The sequence below is a fragment of the Dermacentor albipictus genome, chromosome 10 (genome assembly GCF_038994185.2).
Source record: "Dermacentor albipictus isolate Rhodes 1998 colony chromosome 10, USDA_Dalb.pri_finalv2, whole genome shotgun sequence".
In the NCBI taxonomy this organism is placed as follows: domain Eukaryota; kingdom Metazoa; phylum Arthropoda; class Arachnida; order Ixodida; family Ixodidae; genus Dermacentor; species Dermacentor albipictus.
The window spans coordinates 31,512,129-31,529,618 of NC_091830.1; the positions used below are offsets into that span (position 1 = coordinate 31,512,129).

The 17,490-nt window shown below is 48.8% G+C and overlaps 1 protein-coding gene across 1 annotated transcript; it reads right to left on the reverse strand.

Moving 5' to 3' along the window:
• LOC135912206 (cofilin/actin-depolymerizing factor homolog) lies at nucleotides 1–14,612 on the reverse strand. Its single transcript, XM_070526801.1, has 3 exons — nucleotides 14,477–14,612; nucleotides 8,743–9,008; nucleotides 1–302 (listed from the first exon to the last, which is right to left on the reverse strand). Exons 1-3 carry the CDS (start codon nucleotides 14,477–14,479, stop codon nucleotides 149–151), a joined length of 423 nt encoding a protein of 140 aa, XP_070382902.1. The 5' UTR covers nucleotides 14,480–14,612; the 3' UTR covers nucleotides 1–148.
• Nucleotides 14,613–17,490: the final 2,878 nt, after the last annotated feature.

Below are 17,490 nucleotides of genomic sequence, written 5' to 3' on the forward strand. Positions count from 1 at the left end.
TTTTTTCAGCGACTACAAAAGCTTTATTTCATCTCTCAGGGCGTTGGAACTTACGACGGAACAAACGAACTTCTCTAAACAGCCCGTATCAGCCTCGCGGTTGCAGGCAAAGCAGTCCGGATACTTTTGACCAATACTGTACACGTCCCTACTCGCGAACGAGAGCGTCTATCGTAGTCTGATTGGCATCTTCGACGCTGGACACCAGGAGCACCTTAGAGAGACCAGCGAGGCTTGTTTGTAGAGTGTCACGAGCGCTCCCATACACCATCTGCTGCCTGACGTTGGCTTGCTTCGGACACCTGCGCAAGAAAAAAAAAAAAAACCCTTCACTTTCCCAGAGCTGCGCAAACATGTGGTACACTGCGCATCACAGATCGCGAATTGAAGTGGGGGCCCTTTCTCGCAACGTTTCCATCGTGACTTTGCATGTTCCTCGCCGTTAGAGTACAGCGCCGTCCTGTACCGCCGTCTGAACCGCCGGGCGAACGGAACCGTGCCACTAGGGGTCTTCGATGATGGAGGAGCGAGGACGAGTACAAGACGAGGGAGCACGACGTCTAGCCAGCCAGTCTCGGCATAGGCAGCTTGCTATGACGACGCTTTTCCCTCCCCCCTGTGGCCCATCTGCGCGTTGACTGTTGGGAAATGAGCCATGCGACACGATGGTACGCGCCACACAACAATAACCGTCATCTGTCTTGCTCGCATTTCCATTCTTTAACATTTTCCATAAAATTTCATACAATACTTACTACAGCGAACAAGAACAGTTGTGCCCATAGAGTTTCCCACAAAAATTTTTGTACGAAACTGTATGGTTGTACGTACCTTCATGGGAATTATGGGAAGTCCATGGATTAAATTTGCCTAAACTTCGTCTTTTTGGCTTCAAACGGCTTTGGGACTTTTGTAAACTAGACATTTTCAACAATGTACTGCGTAATAAGTTATCAAATAAACATAATTAAAATTGTCCGACGGCAGGATTCTAACACAGGGACTGTAAAACAGAAGTCTGATATTGAAACCATTAAGCCATGGAAGCTTTCTTTTCTTTGTTACCTTGAGAACACCACTCAAACGCGTATAAAGTAGGTCACTTGGCGCAAAAAAAAAAAATTAATAGCAATTGTGCGCGTTCCCGGCGTCTTCTGCAGTTCGAAGAATGTAGATTGCGCTGAAATATACGCCAATAAGATTTATATAGCGTAATATACAAAGCCTCAAGAATGTCTCAATCCACAAGCACGAAGATCAGACAAATCCATGTACTTCCCATCATTCCCATGGTAGGACAACGACTGCAGCGCCAGAGTTCCCTCTAGTAATCATTGTAGAAACTCTGACGTCATTTTTCCTTTCTTTCATATATATACATACATATATACACACATATATAGGACCATGTAATCATTATTTGGGTACTTCCGCCAGTGTATGTATGAATCTGTCAGCATGTATAATAATAATATTTGGGGTTTTACGTGCCAAAACCACTTTCTGATTATGAGGCACGCCGTAGTGGAGGACTCCGGAAATTTTGACCACCTGGGGTTCTTTAACGTGCACCTAAATCTAAGCACACGGGTGTTTTCGCATTTCGCCCCCATCGAAATGTGGCCGCCGTGGCCGGGATTCGATACCGCAACCTCGTTGCTCAGCAGCCCAAGACCGTAGCCACTGAGCAACCACGGAGGGTTCAGCATGTATGTGCTGTCAAGCTGAAACCTATGCCGTACTTACACAGCTACATACACATACCATCGGGCTGCTGTGCTGAGGGAACGCGGTGAAATGCCGACCATTGCACCTACGTACTGTTCTTTAATGAACTTCTTTGGTGGCAACTTGGGTCACTGGCTGTGTGCCGCTCTTCGATGAACCACCTTGGCGCCAAAACTTTATGCGCCACTTTTCAGTCAACATCTTTCACGCCAACTTGGGTTGCACCGTATGTGCTGCCTTTGATGATCATACAAAACATGTCAACCAATCGATTTCTAATAGCATTAAAGTCGCCAATTATCTACATATGTATAAACGATGGATGCACTGCCAACATGGGTGACGACGAGTTTGATCTTGTCGCCCGATGTGGGCGCGTCTGTCAATAACCAGCGATATACCTTATTAACCGGTAACTGCATAGGGCTCTAACCAATTTATTAGATAATTTCTATTAACTGGATGCTCAGTTTGAAGCGGAGCTTCGGAACAGCTAGGCGTTATTGAAGAATATGTGAATATGAAGAATTGTGAGGGGGGCATATGTCAAGTAGGCCCAAAACGTACGTTAGCTGCCATAAAATATATATTTTTTTAAAATACAAATAACCGTCTCGGCGATGCGTAAGGTTGAAACAAAATACACTATACTGATGGGCGACTTCAATGCCAAGGTAGGCAGGAAGCGGGCCGGAGACAAGTCAGTCGGGGAATATGGCATAGGCACTAGGAATAGCAGGGGAGAGTAATTAGTAGAGTTTGCAGAACAGAATAATATGCGGATAATGAATACTTTCTTCCGCAAGCTGGATAGCCGAAAGTGGGCGTGGAGGAGCCCGAACGGCGAGACTAGAAATGAAATAGACTTCATACTCTGCGCTAACCCTGGCATCATACAAGATGTGGACGTGCTCGGCAAGGTGCGCTGCCTTGACCACAGGATGGTAAGAACTCGAATTATCCTAGACCTGAGGAGGGAACGGAAGAAACTGGTACATAAGAAGCCGATCAATGACTTAGCGGTAAGAGGGAAAATATAGGAATTCCGGATGAAGCTACAGAACAGGTATTCGGTTTTAACACAGGAAGATGAACTTAGTGTTGAAGATAAGAACAACAATCTTAAGGGCATCATTAAGGAGTGTGCAATAGAAGTCGGTGGTAACTTGGTTAGACAGGATGCCAGTAAGCTATCGCAGGAGACGAAAGATCTGATCAAGAAGCGCCAATGTATGAAAGCCTCTAACCCTACAGCTAGAATAGAACTGGCAGAATTGTCCAAGTTAATCAACAAGCGTAAGACAGCTGACATAAGGAAGTATAATATGGATAGAATTGAACATGCTCTCAGTAACGGAGGAAGCCTAAAAGCAGTGAAGAAGAAACTAGGAATAGGCAAGAATCAGATGTATGCGTTAAGAGACAAAGCGGGCAATATCATTACTAATATGGATGAGATAGTTCAAGTGGCTGAGGAGTTCTATAGAGATTTGTACAGTACGAGTGGCACTCACGACGATAATGGAAGAGGGAACAGACTAGAGGAATTTGATATCCCACAAGTAACGCCGGAATAAGTAAAGAAAGCCTTGGGAGCTATGCAAAGGGGGAAGGCAGCTGGGGAGGATCAGGTAACAGTAGATTTGTTGAAGGATGGTAGGCAGATTGTTCTAGAAAACTGGCCACCCTCTATACGCAATGCCTCATACTTCGAGCGTACCGGAATCTTGGAGGAACGCTGACATAATCCTAATTCATAAGAAAGGGGATGCAAAAGACGAAAAATTATAGACCGATCAGCTTACTGTCCGTTGTCTACAAAGTATTTACTAAGGTAATCGCAAATAGAATCAGGAATACCCTAGACTTCTGTTAACGAAATTACCAGGGAGGATTCCGTAAAGGCTGCTCAACAATAAAACATATTCACACTATCAATGAGGTGATAGAGAAATGTGCGGAATATAACGAACCCTTACAATAGCTTTCATTGATTACGAGAAAACGTTTGATTCTGTCGAAACCTCAGCAGTCATGGAGGCATTACGTAATCAGGGTGTAGAAGAGTCCTATGTAAATATACTGAAAGATATCTATAGCGGCTCCACAGCCACCGTTGTCCTCCATAAAGAAAGCAACAAAATCCCAATAAAGAAAGGCGTCAGGCAGGGAGATGCGATCTCTCCAACGCTATTCACCGCGTGTTTACAGGAGGTATTCAAAGACCTGGATTGGGAAGAATAGGGGGTTAAACAGTTAATGGAGAATACCTTAGTAACTTGAGATTCGCTGATGATATTGCCTTAGAAACTCAGGGGACGAATTACAATGCATGCTCACTGACATGGAGACGCAGAGCAAGAGGGTAGGCCTAAGTATTAATCTGCAGAAAACTTATGTTTAACAGTCTCGGAAGAGAACAGCAGCTTACGATAGGTAGCGAGGCACGGGATGGTAAGGGAATACATCTACTTAGGACAGGTAGTGACCACGGATCCGGATCATGAGACGGGAATAATCAGAAGAATACGAATGGGCTGGGGCGCGTTTGGCAGGCATTCTCAGATCATGAACAGCAGGTTGCTTTTATCCTTCAAGAGAAAAGTGTGTAACAGCTGTGTCTTACCAGTACTCACGTACGGGGCAGAAACCTGGAGGCTTATGAAAAGGGTTCTATTTAAGTTGAGGACGACGAAACGAGCTATGGAAAGAAGAATGATAGGTGTAACGTTAAGGGATAAGAAAAGAGCAGATTGGGTGAGGGAACAAACTAGAGTTAATGATATCTTAGTTGAAATCAAGAAAAAGAAATGGGCATGGGCAGGACATGTAATGAGGAGGGAAGATAACCGATGGTAATTAAGGGTTACCGATTGGATTCCAAGGGAAGGGAAGCGTAGCAGGGGACGGCAGAAAGTTAGGTGGGCGGATGAGATTAAGAAGTTTGCAGGAACAACATATGGCCACAATTAGTACATGACCGGGGTAGTTGGAGAAGTATGCGAGAGGCCTTTGCCCTGCAGTGGGTGTAACCAAGCTTATGATGATGATGATGAACCGTCTCTTTCGCTCGTTTGCGTACTTAATGGTGATGGTTGGGCTCTCGCCGCCCATGTACAGAGGCGCCGATACAAAAGGCGTTTGCTCTCCGTACGCTTACGTCGCCGGACACCAACTACTACAGCTCCTTGATGAAGCACGTGGTGCTGCGCGAGAGCTTTGTAGCGTTTGAAGGCTCAGATTCTAGAGAGTTTCAGCCTGTCCGGTATTCCGGTATACGCAGAGCGTATTCTACTTCGCCGCTGGTGAGGTATAGCACATTCTAAAAAGGCAGCACGTCCGCGAGTACGACGCTGCCATAATGTTCCACCAGAAGCGGAGTAGAATGCATTTGGTTACTGCACTATTGGTCTGGTTAAGTAAGTAGGTTTGTTCCTAGTCCCTTTTAACACTGGGCAGGCGTTTTAGGTGCCACACGAAAATAAAGTTTTTTGCTGTCTCCACAATACTGTTTTTTTTTTTGTTCGTGCACTGTAGAGTTTCACCACAATTTCGCATAACTATCTATGAGCACTCCCCTCACCCCCTTTCGTTCACCGTTCCGCAGACAATGCCGCGTCAAGACGAGCCAAGCCAAGTTCGGCGTCGTCAGTGGCATGGCGGCGCATGGGTGCCGCCTGCAGCCAACGCTTTGGCCACCGTCGCATGGGTAGATCTAGCTGGGCTCCACCAGGTGTTCTGTGGCTCCACTCAGCACTCTGCGCAGCCGTCGTCTATACATCGGTATCCAATAGGTGGCGTGCCGGTGTGTGAGGTTGGCAAAAGGGGTGTGTTGGGCGTTAACCCAGCCGGTCTGCTTTGGGTTTGTCTGCAGGGCCGTTCCCACCGCAGCAATGGGCGTCTTGCGCTGGAGTTTGAGGTATAGTAGCGGCGCCTGGTGGCGGCGCGCGAAACGTTATCTGGGTAGTACCGGTTTGGGTAGTGTTGAGCCTTGGCTGTGACGAAGCACGTTTCTAGCCTGAGTTTTGCGTCGATTTGCGCTTTCTTCTACCCTGTTGTGAGTGCAAAAAAGCTCGTCACTTCTCACAGACCACGCCGAGCACGCTGGGAGCTCGCCGCAGCCTATAGTTTAATGAAAACGGACTCTCCGTGAAACGTAATGCTGGAAGCAGAAGGAATCGGCGACGCCGATCCGGAGAGACCTAGCTCAACCTAGAAAAAGCGTCACCGTCGTTACTTCTGCGTCGTGCGCTGCCATAAACAAGAAGGCCTGAATCCCAACATCAGATTCTACCGTCTTCCTTCAAGGCCTCACGAAGCGAAGCGTCGGGCGCGCTGGATAGCTGCAGTTCGTCGCGCTGGGTAAGCGAAACCTGGCGCAATGCTGACTGCTGCGCCTGTCTTGAAGCTTGCTTGATTATCTGCGTTCTAAAATTCGGTCTTTTGCACCTATACAGTCCCGACGGCAGACCGACATAGCAGCAGGCATGGTTGGCGATTCATGATTCGAGACCCGGCCCCAGCGACAATTAACAATTCGACCGGTGCGAAGTGGTGAAGTGACCAGGTGTGTGCAAATGACGGGCTCATTCCATGACAATTCACTGCCCCACTACGAGCAGCACTGGTTAAGAGAGTTAAATGCGCTCATCCTTGATCTCAAGCCAGCACGTTGAGGCAGCGCAGCAAGGTAGTATTGATTGCAGTACATCGATGTTCGAGCGCTGTCGTTAAAAGCTACATCAAGCGAGCAGCGCACGACCTCGCACTGCAGCGCTATTCGCACGCATGTTACTGGGAGCTCAGATGCATAGCATCAGTTATTAATCAGTTGCTAAAGGGACAGATGGCCGCTACTACAGTGCAGGCATAACAACATGTCTAGCGGCACGCAGTCAACAAAGATTGAAGGAGGCCCGCGGTTCGCGGCATGTCGAAAGACCCCTGCCGTAGCGGCGCGTATGATCGTGCGCTCGAGCAGTTCGTACATCGCGGCATGTCGAAAGACCGCTGCCGTCGTGGCGCGTACCGTCGTGCGCTCGAGCGATTCCGTACACATGATGACTGCTTATCGCTACTGTGAATTCATTTATAGCAAGCATTTCGTCGCGTTTGTGCGCCTGAATCTAGCAACGTTCAAACCTTACCTGAAGTTCAACTTCGTACGCGACTCGCTTCACTTGCGATTGACACCACGCTATAAAACTTCGCCGCTTATTTCTTGAACGGCATACACGTATTCGGCGTTGCATAATTTATCGCCTTTACACAGCGTGCCACCCCTGAACAAATTTTCGGCGCCCGATATTCGCTGCAAGCCGTGGTACAACAAAACCGAAAGTGGCGGGTCCATATTGTAAACGTGCTTTCCGAAGCAGACGACCGTGCTTGGTACTACCCAGTTCAGGACAGAGGGCGCTTTTCAGCACCATTTTCGCTGTGCCCTCTGGGCAATGCAAGAGCCCCATAGGCTCTTAGGATCTGTTCGATTCGCCTCCACCACTGTGAACCAGTTCACGGCGGTTCACGAGAAGATCAGAAACTGTGCAGCTCAATTCCGGAGGTGCAGGCCCAGCGAAACACTTGAAACGAATGCAAAGGTGCAGACGCGTTGTAGGCGTTATGCTATGTCAGACTAATGTGCACGGAATGCGTAAGTTTGAGAGGTCCTGAACTGCAATTATGATCGGTTTCTGGGGCGTAAATACACACCACAGTTGCGTACACATCAGACGTGCGTAAGCGGGGTTTTAACGGTGCTCGCGTCCGTGTGCTGCATCGTCTGCTGCGCCGCTGCTTCCCACCTGTATGCCTGCACCAAGCCGGCACCGACAGTGGAGCGGGTGCAGCAAAATGATGAACCAGCCTTGCACCTTTTGAAACGAACGTCGCGGTTCCGCGGGCGCCATTGCTGCACCGCTGAAACGAATGGCAGGGTGCAGCACCTCGCGAACTGGTTCAAGTAGTGCAGGCGAATCGAACGTATTATAGACTTGATTGACTGAGATCTGTGTCACCAGATGGCGCCACAAATCCAGCCTCTCGCGTTTAATGCCGACTTGAGCCACGAGCCACATTTGGACTACCATTTGGACTTGGACTACCCGGCATTTTAGCGTTAACTCCTTTCCAACCTGCACGTTACTTTTCTTTCGGGGGCCACTAATGTGTGGCTCGCACTTGGTGTCCCACATTGTCTCAATATGGACAAGTCGCTTTCGTGGACATCTCCTTCGGCAGCCATTTTTGCGGGCCTTTCCACCCAACTTCACACACGTCAGACCATGTAAGCACGTATGCCGGTCTCCGTGCTTAATCGCAGCCGAGACAGGCCACAGGCGCAATTTTACCATGGCTGCAGCAGGAAAGGGTGAACGGGGGGCACGAATCACGGTGTGCGTAAATTGGGAGTCTGTGACGCTGTGCAGACTGCAGGAGCAAATGCTTGCTTCGAGAGACTGCTTTCCAGTGCAGCTGATCAGGCCGCCACATCCGAGAAGCATAACACGGCGACCGTAACCAAGTGAGATAACAGCAAAAATAAACGGCAATCATTCACCACATAGTGTTCAGACAATACATTATACATTGGCTACAAACCGTTTGCAACAGCGAGCATTCACATACACGGGTCTCTTAGGATACATTCAGCCGCCTACTTACAGGCATAATGCTTGCCTTCGTCACATGTGGTGGTCTAGTAACGAGCGACAACCAGCAGCAGAAACAGTTTGGACAGTGTGTCCCACCTGTTTGCAGCGACATTCGCCATTAAAGATGAGCAACTTGCATTGCGAAGCAGTCTGGTGACGCAGGCATCTGCTGCTGCAGCCCACACAGCGACATGGACTATCCGGCATTTTAGCGTTGACTCTTTTCCAACCTGCACTTGCGACGGAATGGTGGCGCCACTGTCACCGCTATGATTAGACGCACCTTTGGCCACGCACCATTTGAGTGTAAATTCACGGGGTTATTAGTGCGCAGTTATAGGCTCATGCATGGCGTACTCACCAGATAATAAGGACTGGATGTTCCTTGGTGCTCCCGTCCTCGATTGTGTAGGGGAAGTCAACTACGAACCAGCGGCATTCGTCCGCGTAGCTCTGTCGCACCTTCTCCAGAAAGTCCGCATAGGTGGCCGAGCGTTCCCCCGTAGCCTCCACATCAATGACTTGTCCGTCCTTTAAGTGGTAGACGATGTAACGGTGCTTCTTGTCCTCTTTCAGAGCCTCGTACACCGCCTTGGCCTCATCGGACACTCGCAGGGCAACGGCAGACTGCACCGAGAAGAGACTGCTCATGAAAGCCTCAGAGTGTACGTCATGCCTATTACTTAAAGTGTGACTAGCCTCGTATTTTTTTGTTTCTTTCTGGGATGACATTCATATTACGCTTCCATTCATCAGCTTACAAGAAAGCTCACATATAGTTGTTTATACGTGTTGGGAGGCCAGGGGGTGCTATTTTGTATGAGCATTGAAAAAAATTCGGCATGCAGAATTCCGAGATGTTAGCATTTTGAGCAGCCAGACAGAGCGGCCGCGTAATTTTGGCCCGCGTAAATATTTTGGACCGCGTAAAAAGCCAATGCTTAAGATATTCCAGGTATAAACGAGACTTCTCTGCAATATTTTACGTTGGAAAGGCGCATGAAAGTGACACGAAAAGCTCGCCGTAATAGCAGTTTTCGATACCAAAACTTAGAAAGGACAAGCCTCTGCGATCAGTGCTCGCCGGAAGTGACGCATGACCTAGAACGCGCGGTTCCTCGGCATGATGTCTGAGATTGGCGACTCCAACTAAATCGCCCTCTAGTGGCCGCGCCGAGCAACAGCTCATCCAGGTTCAAGCTTGAAGCGAAAGAGGGCCTCCTATCACGGCATGCGCTGAGTGCCTCTTAGTTCCCAAATTGTCGTGATGCCGCTGGGAACAAAATTAAAAAAATACGGATGTCCAGAGACTCGTGTACCATTATGCGTGTCATCGCGGTGGAAACGCGGCAATGCGTGATGCCATCTCTTCGCGAAAGAAGCAAACGACGCGCATCTCAAAGCAACTTTGATAACAAACTTCGCATTGGCGAAAGGTGACGATCGATGCTGTACCGGTTTGTTCAGAACACTTCACTCGGGACGTATCTCTTCCCGGCGAGCAGAACAGTGCTTGCAATAAATTGCTGGCGCTTCAAATTTCGCAGAGTGGGCTTTGTTTAGGCAGGCGCTTCGATAAATTGTAGTGATGCAAGTTGAAGTTCCATTCTGATTGATTCCATCGTAGCTTTCTGCACCAGCATTAGTGTTACTAATGCTTTAAGCATCGGGAATGTTTTCGCTAATGTACTTTTGTCTACATGCACGGTATAGCAGCAATGATAACTGCCTCGGGAGATCTGAAGTTGATATGACACTTGTTATGCCGCGAGGCGACACATCGTTTTCACAGCATGCTTTAGTTTAGTGGTGCAAGCAGAAGGTGCTGTTTTCTCATTCGAAGCTTTGAGTTGTTAGTTTATTTGCTTGCAAGAAATTTGGAGAGAGAGGGAGAGGGGGCTCTTAGAAAAACAGAGAATATTGCCGGTGCGTATATAACCGCTGACATGCTACTCTGTATAGGGATGGGGAATGGGATTAAAAAATTCCAGAGAAGAGTGGGAGAAAAAGAGAATAAAAAATGGCTGTGGCTTAGGTAAGGTTAAGCCCAGGATGCGAAGCATACTAGCCTTTATTTTAGTTGTTGAACCACTGTTTAGCTTGGTGAACTGCTGTTGCTTGGCTATATTTGGTTCGGCTAGACGAAGAAACAACTCGTGCGTAACTCTGCTTCGCCTTGGACGCCCGCATTGGACGCGGTGAGCGTCGAGCAACGCAGCGTTCGGCGCGGCAACGAAATGTGCGCCTGAGCAAGCGACGCACGCCTGAGCCTTAGAAACAGCTCGTTTCTAAGGCAACACCGCATTCACTAGAGGCGCTTTTGTACCGCTTTGTAGCATCGTACTCGTGGCTCAGTGGTAGCGTCTCCGTCTCACACTCCGGAGACCCTGGTTCGATTCCCACCCAGCCCATCTTGCAAGAGTTGAGCCAAAGCCACTTCTCCTCTGTCGTGACGTCACGGTGTCACGTGGTATTCAAGGCGACACCGCCGCGCCTGAGGAGCTGGGTTGAGCTCTCGTAATATGTTTCGCATAAAATAAATAGGAAAATGTCCAAGTGGACCTGATACTAATATTTACAGGTGACATGGCGGGTAAATTTAGGCTTTTGTATATGAAGTGTGTAATCTTTAAAGCTTTCCTATTAGACCAATTTCTGACAGGTATTTGAACAATAAATAGAAAACCGCCGCTGTTTTGAAGGGCTGGGCATTAGACCTAAGATTCTCGGTAATGTTAACGGTTCGTGGCAAATCATGTCCATTTGTTGCTAAATAAATTGTCTCTCATCGCGGTACGCGGGGGATTCTAGTAATATGTGCTCCATTGTCTCTAAGTTGCGACAGTTATCACAGTATGGGTTAGTGGTCAGCCCTATGCGGTACAGATAATTGTTCGTGTATTCCACGTTCAGTCGAAGACGATGGTACAATGTCTCTTAGTGTCGAGGAAGTGGTCGGGGAATTTTCGGTCTCATTTCTGGGTCAATGTAACGCAGGAAGTTATCTTGGAGAAGCGGCAGATTCCAGATGCAGTCTTTTCCCTCATAGGCATATTTTTTGCCATGTTTGAAGCGTCTGCCTTTGTAAAAAGTGTTGTTTTGAAATTGCGGTATTGGAGTCCTTTACTGGCAGCTTCATCCGCTCTTTCATTTCCCGAAATGCCGGCATGGCCGGGTATTCACCGGAACGTTATGCAATGCCCAGCAATCTTAGCCTTGTGGTGAAGATAAGCAAAGTCAAATGCTGCAGGTTGATCATTGCAACGCTTGTGCCGGTTCCACATATATTGTAGAGCTGCTTTTGAATCCGTGAAAGTCACCCATGTCCTTGGAGGCTGCTGTCGAAGTACATACACAAGGGCCTCCTTAATGCCATATACCTTCACTGAAGTAGATGAAGTCGCTCGCTCAAGACGAAACGGGGATCGTGGCCCTGTAGGAGAGAACAAAAAGTCCGCACGATGAGCGATGTGGAGATGTAGAGCCATCTGTGAGAAGGTGCGTTGCGACTACGTATTCTTTGTGCATATACTCCAAAGCTATCAGAAGTCGCTGCTTGAGGCATCTTCTTTTTCGCACTGATTCCAGGGATATATGGCACGATTTCCAGTGGGGACAGTGTCCATGGCGATATGTTTCGTGGCATAATTTGTGACGCCTGGGCAGGAATCGAAATAGCTATGCTTCTAACGGCCTGCCCAAAGCTAGATGTAGCACGGGTTCTAGAAATATCCTTTAAAAAGTGAGTCTTCGTATGAATAACGTACTTGGCAGAGTAGGAGTATGGAACTCGAGCTTCTACAGGAATACCTGATAGGTCTGTCACTGTGAGGAGGCGATTGGCTGCAGGAAGTGTATACACTGTGACCATGAGGCTGCGATCCTTGTTGAGACGGTGGCTGGGTATCTTTTCTTGGGCTGTTGTCACGACTGAAGAAGCCAGAAGATTTAGGTTTACTTTCCACAAGCTGCTGTCAGGCTGAGTTGGCTTGAATATAACAGGAACACCTGCGGCTCTTTTCTTTTTGTAAGAGACAACATTGAAAGCTGTCTGGTCCATCTCTTCGTTGTCTCCTGTAGATTCCCTTGTGTCGATCTCATTTTCACGTAGCCTTTTCCTTGCTTGCTCATCTTCTCTTTGGTCTACAGAGGGAACATGTTGATCTGATTGCTGATTGCTTGCGATGGATGCCATCAGAGCATCACGAAGGGCGGCCGACGGCGGCGGCTCGCCGCGCTGCTTCGGTCCGGTGAGGGAGCCGTGCGTCTCTCGCAGAACGGTGATCCCCAGACCGGCGCTCGGTGAGAGAGAGGCACAAAGAGTAAAAATGAACTCTACACTTCTATGAACTCTACACAGGAAACAGCGCTCGTTCAAGCTTTGGAGCGTTCGACCTGCGCACAGAGTCGGTAGTTTGCTTTCCGACCCTGTGCAGACACCTAAATTCCATTACAATTGGTTCAATTCGTTACGCTAATGCAAGAGGCTGTGCCTGTAAGAGAACCTTCGCTAAATTTTGGAAACCTGTTGGACGAAACTCAACTTGAGTCCGATAGGTTGTTCTCACTTAATTCGCGCGTTTCACTTGGGTTCGAGTATTTCTATACGAGCGGTGGGGTGTCTGCTGTGTTCGCAAGCCCGAGCCCTACACCTCGAACACTGCACACTGCAGTGTTCACTGAACACTGCACACTGATGCGTACATACGACATTATCGTATGTACGCATCAGCTAACCATAAAAAGAATGGTGCTGCCCGACTGACAAACGGAACTCTCATTTGTATATATCCCAGGACACACTGACCAGGTAACGTTACAGTCCTTAGCCTCAGTGCAGAATATCTGTATTGAACTTCTGAATGAAAGACAGACGTTACTGGCTACATATTGTGAGTTGCTATATGCGTTTTACTACAACACGAGTCTCAGTGCGGAGTTGCCTATCAAGATCTAAAACAGTCAAGTATCGTAAACCTGTACGAGAGGAGCAACGCTGCGAAGAAGTGCTGGAACCTTTCGGAGGCACGCACAAATACTACTTTCATTTTTTTTTTGTTTAGACCTTGGGCTCGCTTGAAAGGGTCTTTGTCATTAAAAAAATCTAAATATAATGTGGCTCGCTGGGTACTGGAACACTAATGTATTCCGATGGACACTTTGAAAATTAATATCTCGGAACTGGTGCTAAAAAAATAAATTATGGGGTTTTACGTGCCAAAACCACTTTCTGATTATGAGGCACGCCGTAGTGGAGGACTCCGGAAATTTCGACCACCTGGGGTTCTTTAACGTGCACCTAAATCTAAGTACACGGGTGTTTTCGCATTTCGCCCCCATCGAAATGCGGCCGCCGTGGCCGGGATTCGATCCCGCGACCTCGTGCTCAGCAGCCTAACACCATAGCCACTGAGCAACCGCGGTGGGTAACTCGGAACTGGTGCTGTCCAGAGAATTCGTTCCAAGCGGATACACCGCGCGAACCCGGCGGCTATAATTCGTAAATAGACATATGTGGGGCAGACTAATTAAGGGAAAGGTTGATTAGCGTGATTACGTAATTATTCAGTTTAACGTTGATTTCTGGTAAAAGACAGGTGACGATTATCCTTGTGTGGCAAAAGGGTGTAATTCTGCTTAAGAGCGTACGCTTTCAAACTACACTTTAAAACAAAATTACACCCTTTGGGTTGTATCCTGCCACACAACGATAAGCGTCATTTGTCTTCTCTGCATTTCCTTTCTTTAACGTTGCGAGCGCGGTGCTTCCCAGTAACGAACGGCATGCGTGTTATCAGCATGACATAGCGTTCCCGACAGGAAATTATCGGGCGCAGCGTTTTCAAGAAAGGAAACGCATCAAGGCAGATGACGATTATCGTTGAGTGGCAGAAGGGGCGCTCCAAAGGGTGTAAACTTTTCTTAGAGTGTAGACAGAGGGTGCATGATGCTTTCCCTTGCTGTGCCCATCGAGGTTCTATATTTCATTGAAACTTCTTTCTGGGCGAGTTGGTGCATATTTGACATAAAAACTGTTTACAGCGCTAACACATATGTGCACGGTTCTATATACACGGGAATACTGAGTCACTTACCATGGTGCGGTCGAAGCTTGCCTGATCGAAGGGCGCGATACGTGACAAAAGTTTCGCGCTGTTCCGCGCGCACTGCGTGTCCAGCGAGCTCGACGTGAAGTGCCCCGGGTCGGCGTGGTTTAGTTTATATACCCCGACAAAAATCGGGCATCCCACCAACGGCTTCTGCAAGAGTGTTCACGTGACTCGGCGCCCCGTTCTGTTGGCTTAGCAAAAAGATACTAGGATAAGATGCATTTTCGCATGCCTGCACGTCCGCCGCTGCGACTCTCGCGTTTTGAAGATAAAAAGAGGACATCTCGCGCCGGTCGACGCGTCTCTTTTGCACAGTTGTCTCGTGATCGCTGGGAGAATGGCGATGCTAGGCGCGCAGCACCCTCGCATACTATGCAAGCGTGCGGCGCGTAGCCTTTCTTTTCTGCACATTTCACCACCGTGTGTATAGCGGCAAGAAAGAAGAGGAAGGACGTCTGGGCTTGGGGCGGTGTCGAGAACTCATTGAAGCAAAAGAAAAAAAGAAATGCAGTAGACGCAGCGAGTTGTAATCTATTTACAGCGAAGTTTTAATTGTGCGCTGCGTAAAGAGTCGAGACACGAGGGCACACACGTACGCAAGCACGCGCACACACACACACAAATTACACCGAGCCTCTTGTTAAGCGGAGTTGCTGACTACTAGGGAGTACGAGGCACGTCTTGAACGCATCGTGGTTTCAGAGGCAGCGCCCGCATACGTACTATCGGCCAAAAAAGTAAACGGACCACGGCTCAAGTGGCCGGAGCGGCTGCGGCGCCACACCGGGGCGCTGCTATCGCGCTCCGCGCGCTTACGATGAGAGTGCCCCGTGTGACGTCATACTTCGCCCTCACTCTCACGCGGTACCTCATCACGCTTGATAAATTTCTAGTGCACCGTTTGGTTGCTCTGCTGCTGACGGTCGCGACGAAGGGGACCGTGCATCGCCAGTAATCCAGCACAAGGCGCTGTCGTGCAGTAGCGGGCGGCCGCAGCACATCAAAGCGCGGCACTCAAAAGGAACGAAGACCCGTCCTGATTGTTGTTTTGCTTATATTCACCTTGTGTGTCATATCAGTGCATGTCGCCGGCGTCCACAGCTGCTTGATTTTAGGCAGCATAACGCAAGTAGCCGCAACGGCGGCTACGGTGAGGTGCGTTCTTTTACGTCCGCGCAATAAGTTAGATAGTGGGAAGCGCTGTGCGGTTGACCGGTGCTATAACGGTGGCGCTCTACGACTCGATGCCAAGGCGAGTAAGCCAAGTCATCGCGGTCGACGGCAACCTTTCATCGCACCGAGGACCCCTTCAAGCCACGGAATGCTTCCGTGAAAAAACTTTCATGACTGAGTAGTTTCTCCGGTTCTTCTTCCCAATTATCTCTTCCTGGCTGTACTTTTGTTAAGTTTCATAATGGCCTACGCATTGTAGTGACTAACTAAAGCAGTTTTCAGAGGCGTCACTACTGTAAATAGTAAACCCACTGCCGAAAAAGTAATCTTGACAGAAAAGCTGTCCTCAGTAAAGCTTCGCGCCTGAGGGCATGAAAGAGCGCTCGTGAAAGAGCGCGCGTCACCGTAGCCACCGTTGCGGCTACTTGCGTTATGCTGCCTAAAATCAAGCAGCGGTGGACGCCGGCGACATGCACTAATATGAAACCCATGGTGAATATAAGCAAAACAACAATCAGGACGGGTCTTCGTTCCTTTTGAGTGCCGCGCTTAGATGTGCTGCGGCCGCCCGCTACTGCACGACAGCGCCATGTGCTGGATTACTGTCGATGCACGGTCCCCTTCGTCGCGACCGTCAGCAGCAGAGCAACCAAACGGTGCACTAGAAATTTATCAAGCGTGACGAGGCCTCGCGTGAGAGTGAGGGCGAAGTCTGGCGTCACTCGGGGCACTCTCGTCGTCAGCGCGCGGAGCGCGATAGCAGCGCCCCGGTGTGGCCCCGCAGCCGCTCCGGCCACTTGAGCCGTGGTGCGTTTACTTTTTTGGCTGATAGTACATAGTGCAATACGAATCCATTCTATCCGCAAACGGCGTTTGCTTCATCAGTACCGTGCAGCCGCGGAAGCGCGTAGGTGAGCTTTTTGGTTCGTTTTTTTCTTTCCACCGCACGGCCGCTGGCGCCGCTGCCGCGGATGCGTAGCATATACAGGAACACTACGGATGGATGGATGGATGGATGGATGGATGGATGGATGGATGAATGGATGGATGGATGGAAAGCAGGAGCGTCCCCTTTGAAACGGGGCGGTGGCAGTTGCCACCATGCTCAGATTTTTATTTTGCCTTTTATTTTTATCTGTGTTGTGTGTTATTGAATTTCTCGATTTTCTTTAAATACGTCTTCCTACCCTTTTAACCTTGTGTCACCTCTCTGCTTTTGAGCCACCAGTCCTCCAATCGCCTTTTGCTAATTTCCACCGCACATTTATTTACATGACTATCATTATCTCTGAACCCTAGGGCCTCAGGAAGGGTGACTGTGGCCGCATCGACATCGGGATTGATACCATCACATTTTAGTATGAGGTGTTCCATTGTTTCTACATATTTACCACACACAGCACATGTGTCTTCTTCTTCGTTAAATTTCTTTTTATAGCTCCGTGTTCTAAGCCATCCTTATCTAGCTTCAAAGAGTAGGGCACTGCCTCTTGAGTTATCATAAAACGCTTCCTTCCTGATCTGCTGTTTCCAGTATTGATATAGTTCTACACTGTGCTTCTTTTCCATTGAATTTATCCAATTTGGGACGACGGATGCGTCGAGGCGAGCGCCATCGGGTGGCGTTGCAAGGAAGCGCGCGGGGCGCTTGCGCTCCGCTGTGATTGGTTGTCCTGCTCGTCAAGAGAACAGCCAGGCCGCAGCCACTTTCACGAAACCTGACGAAGTTAGCAATGCTTCGCTTTTAAAAAAAGGAGGAGGATAAAAGAAGCAACCGCCCTCGTTGCTCTTATCTCCGGTGGCGCAATTGTCTGCGTCTCGATGCA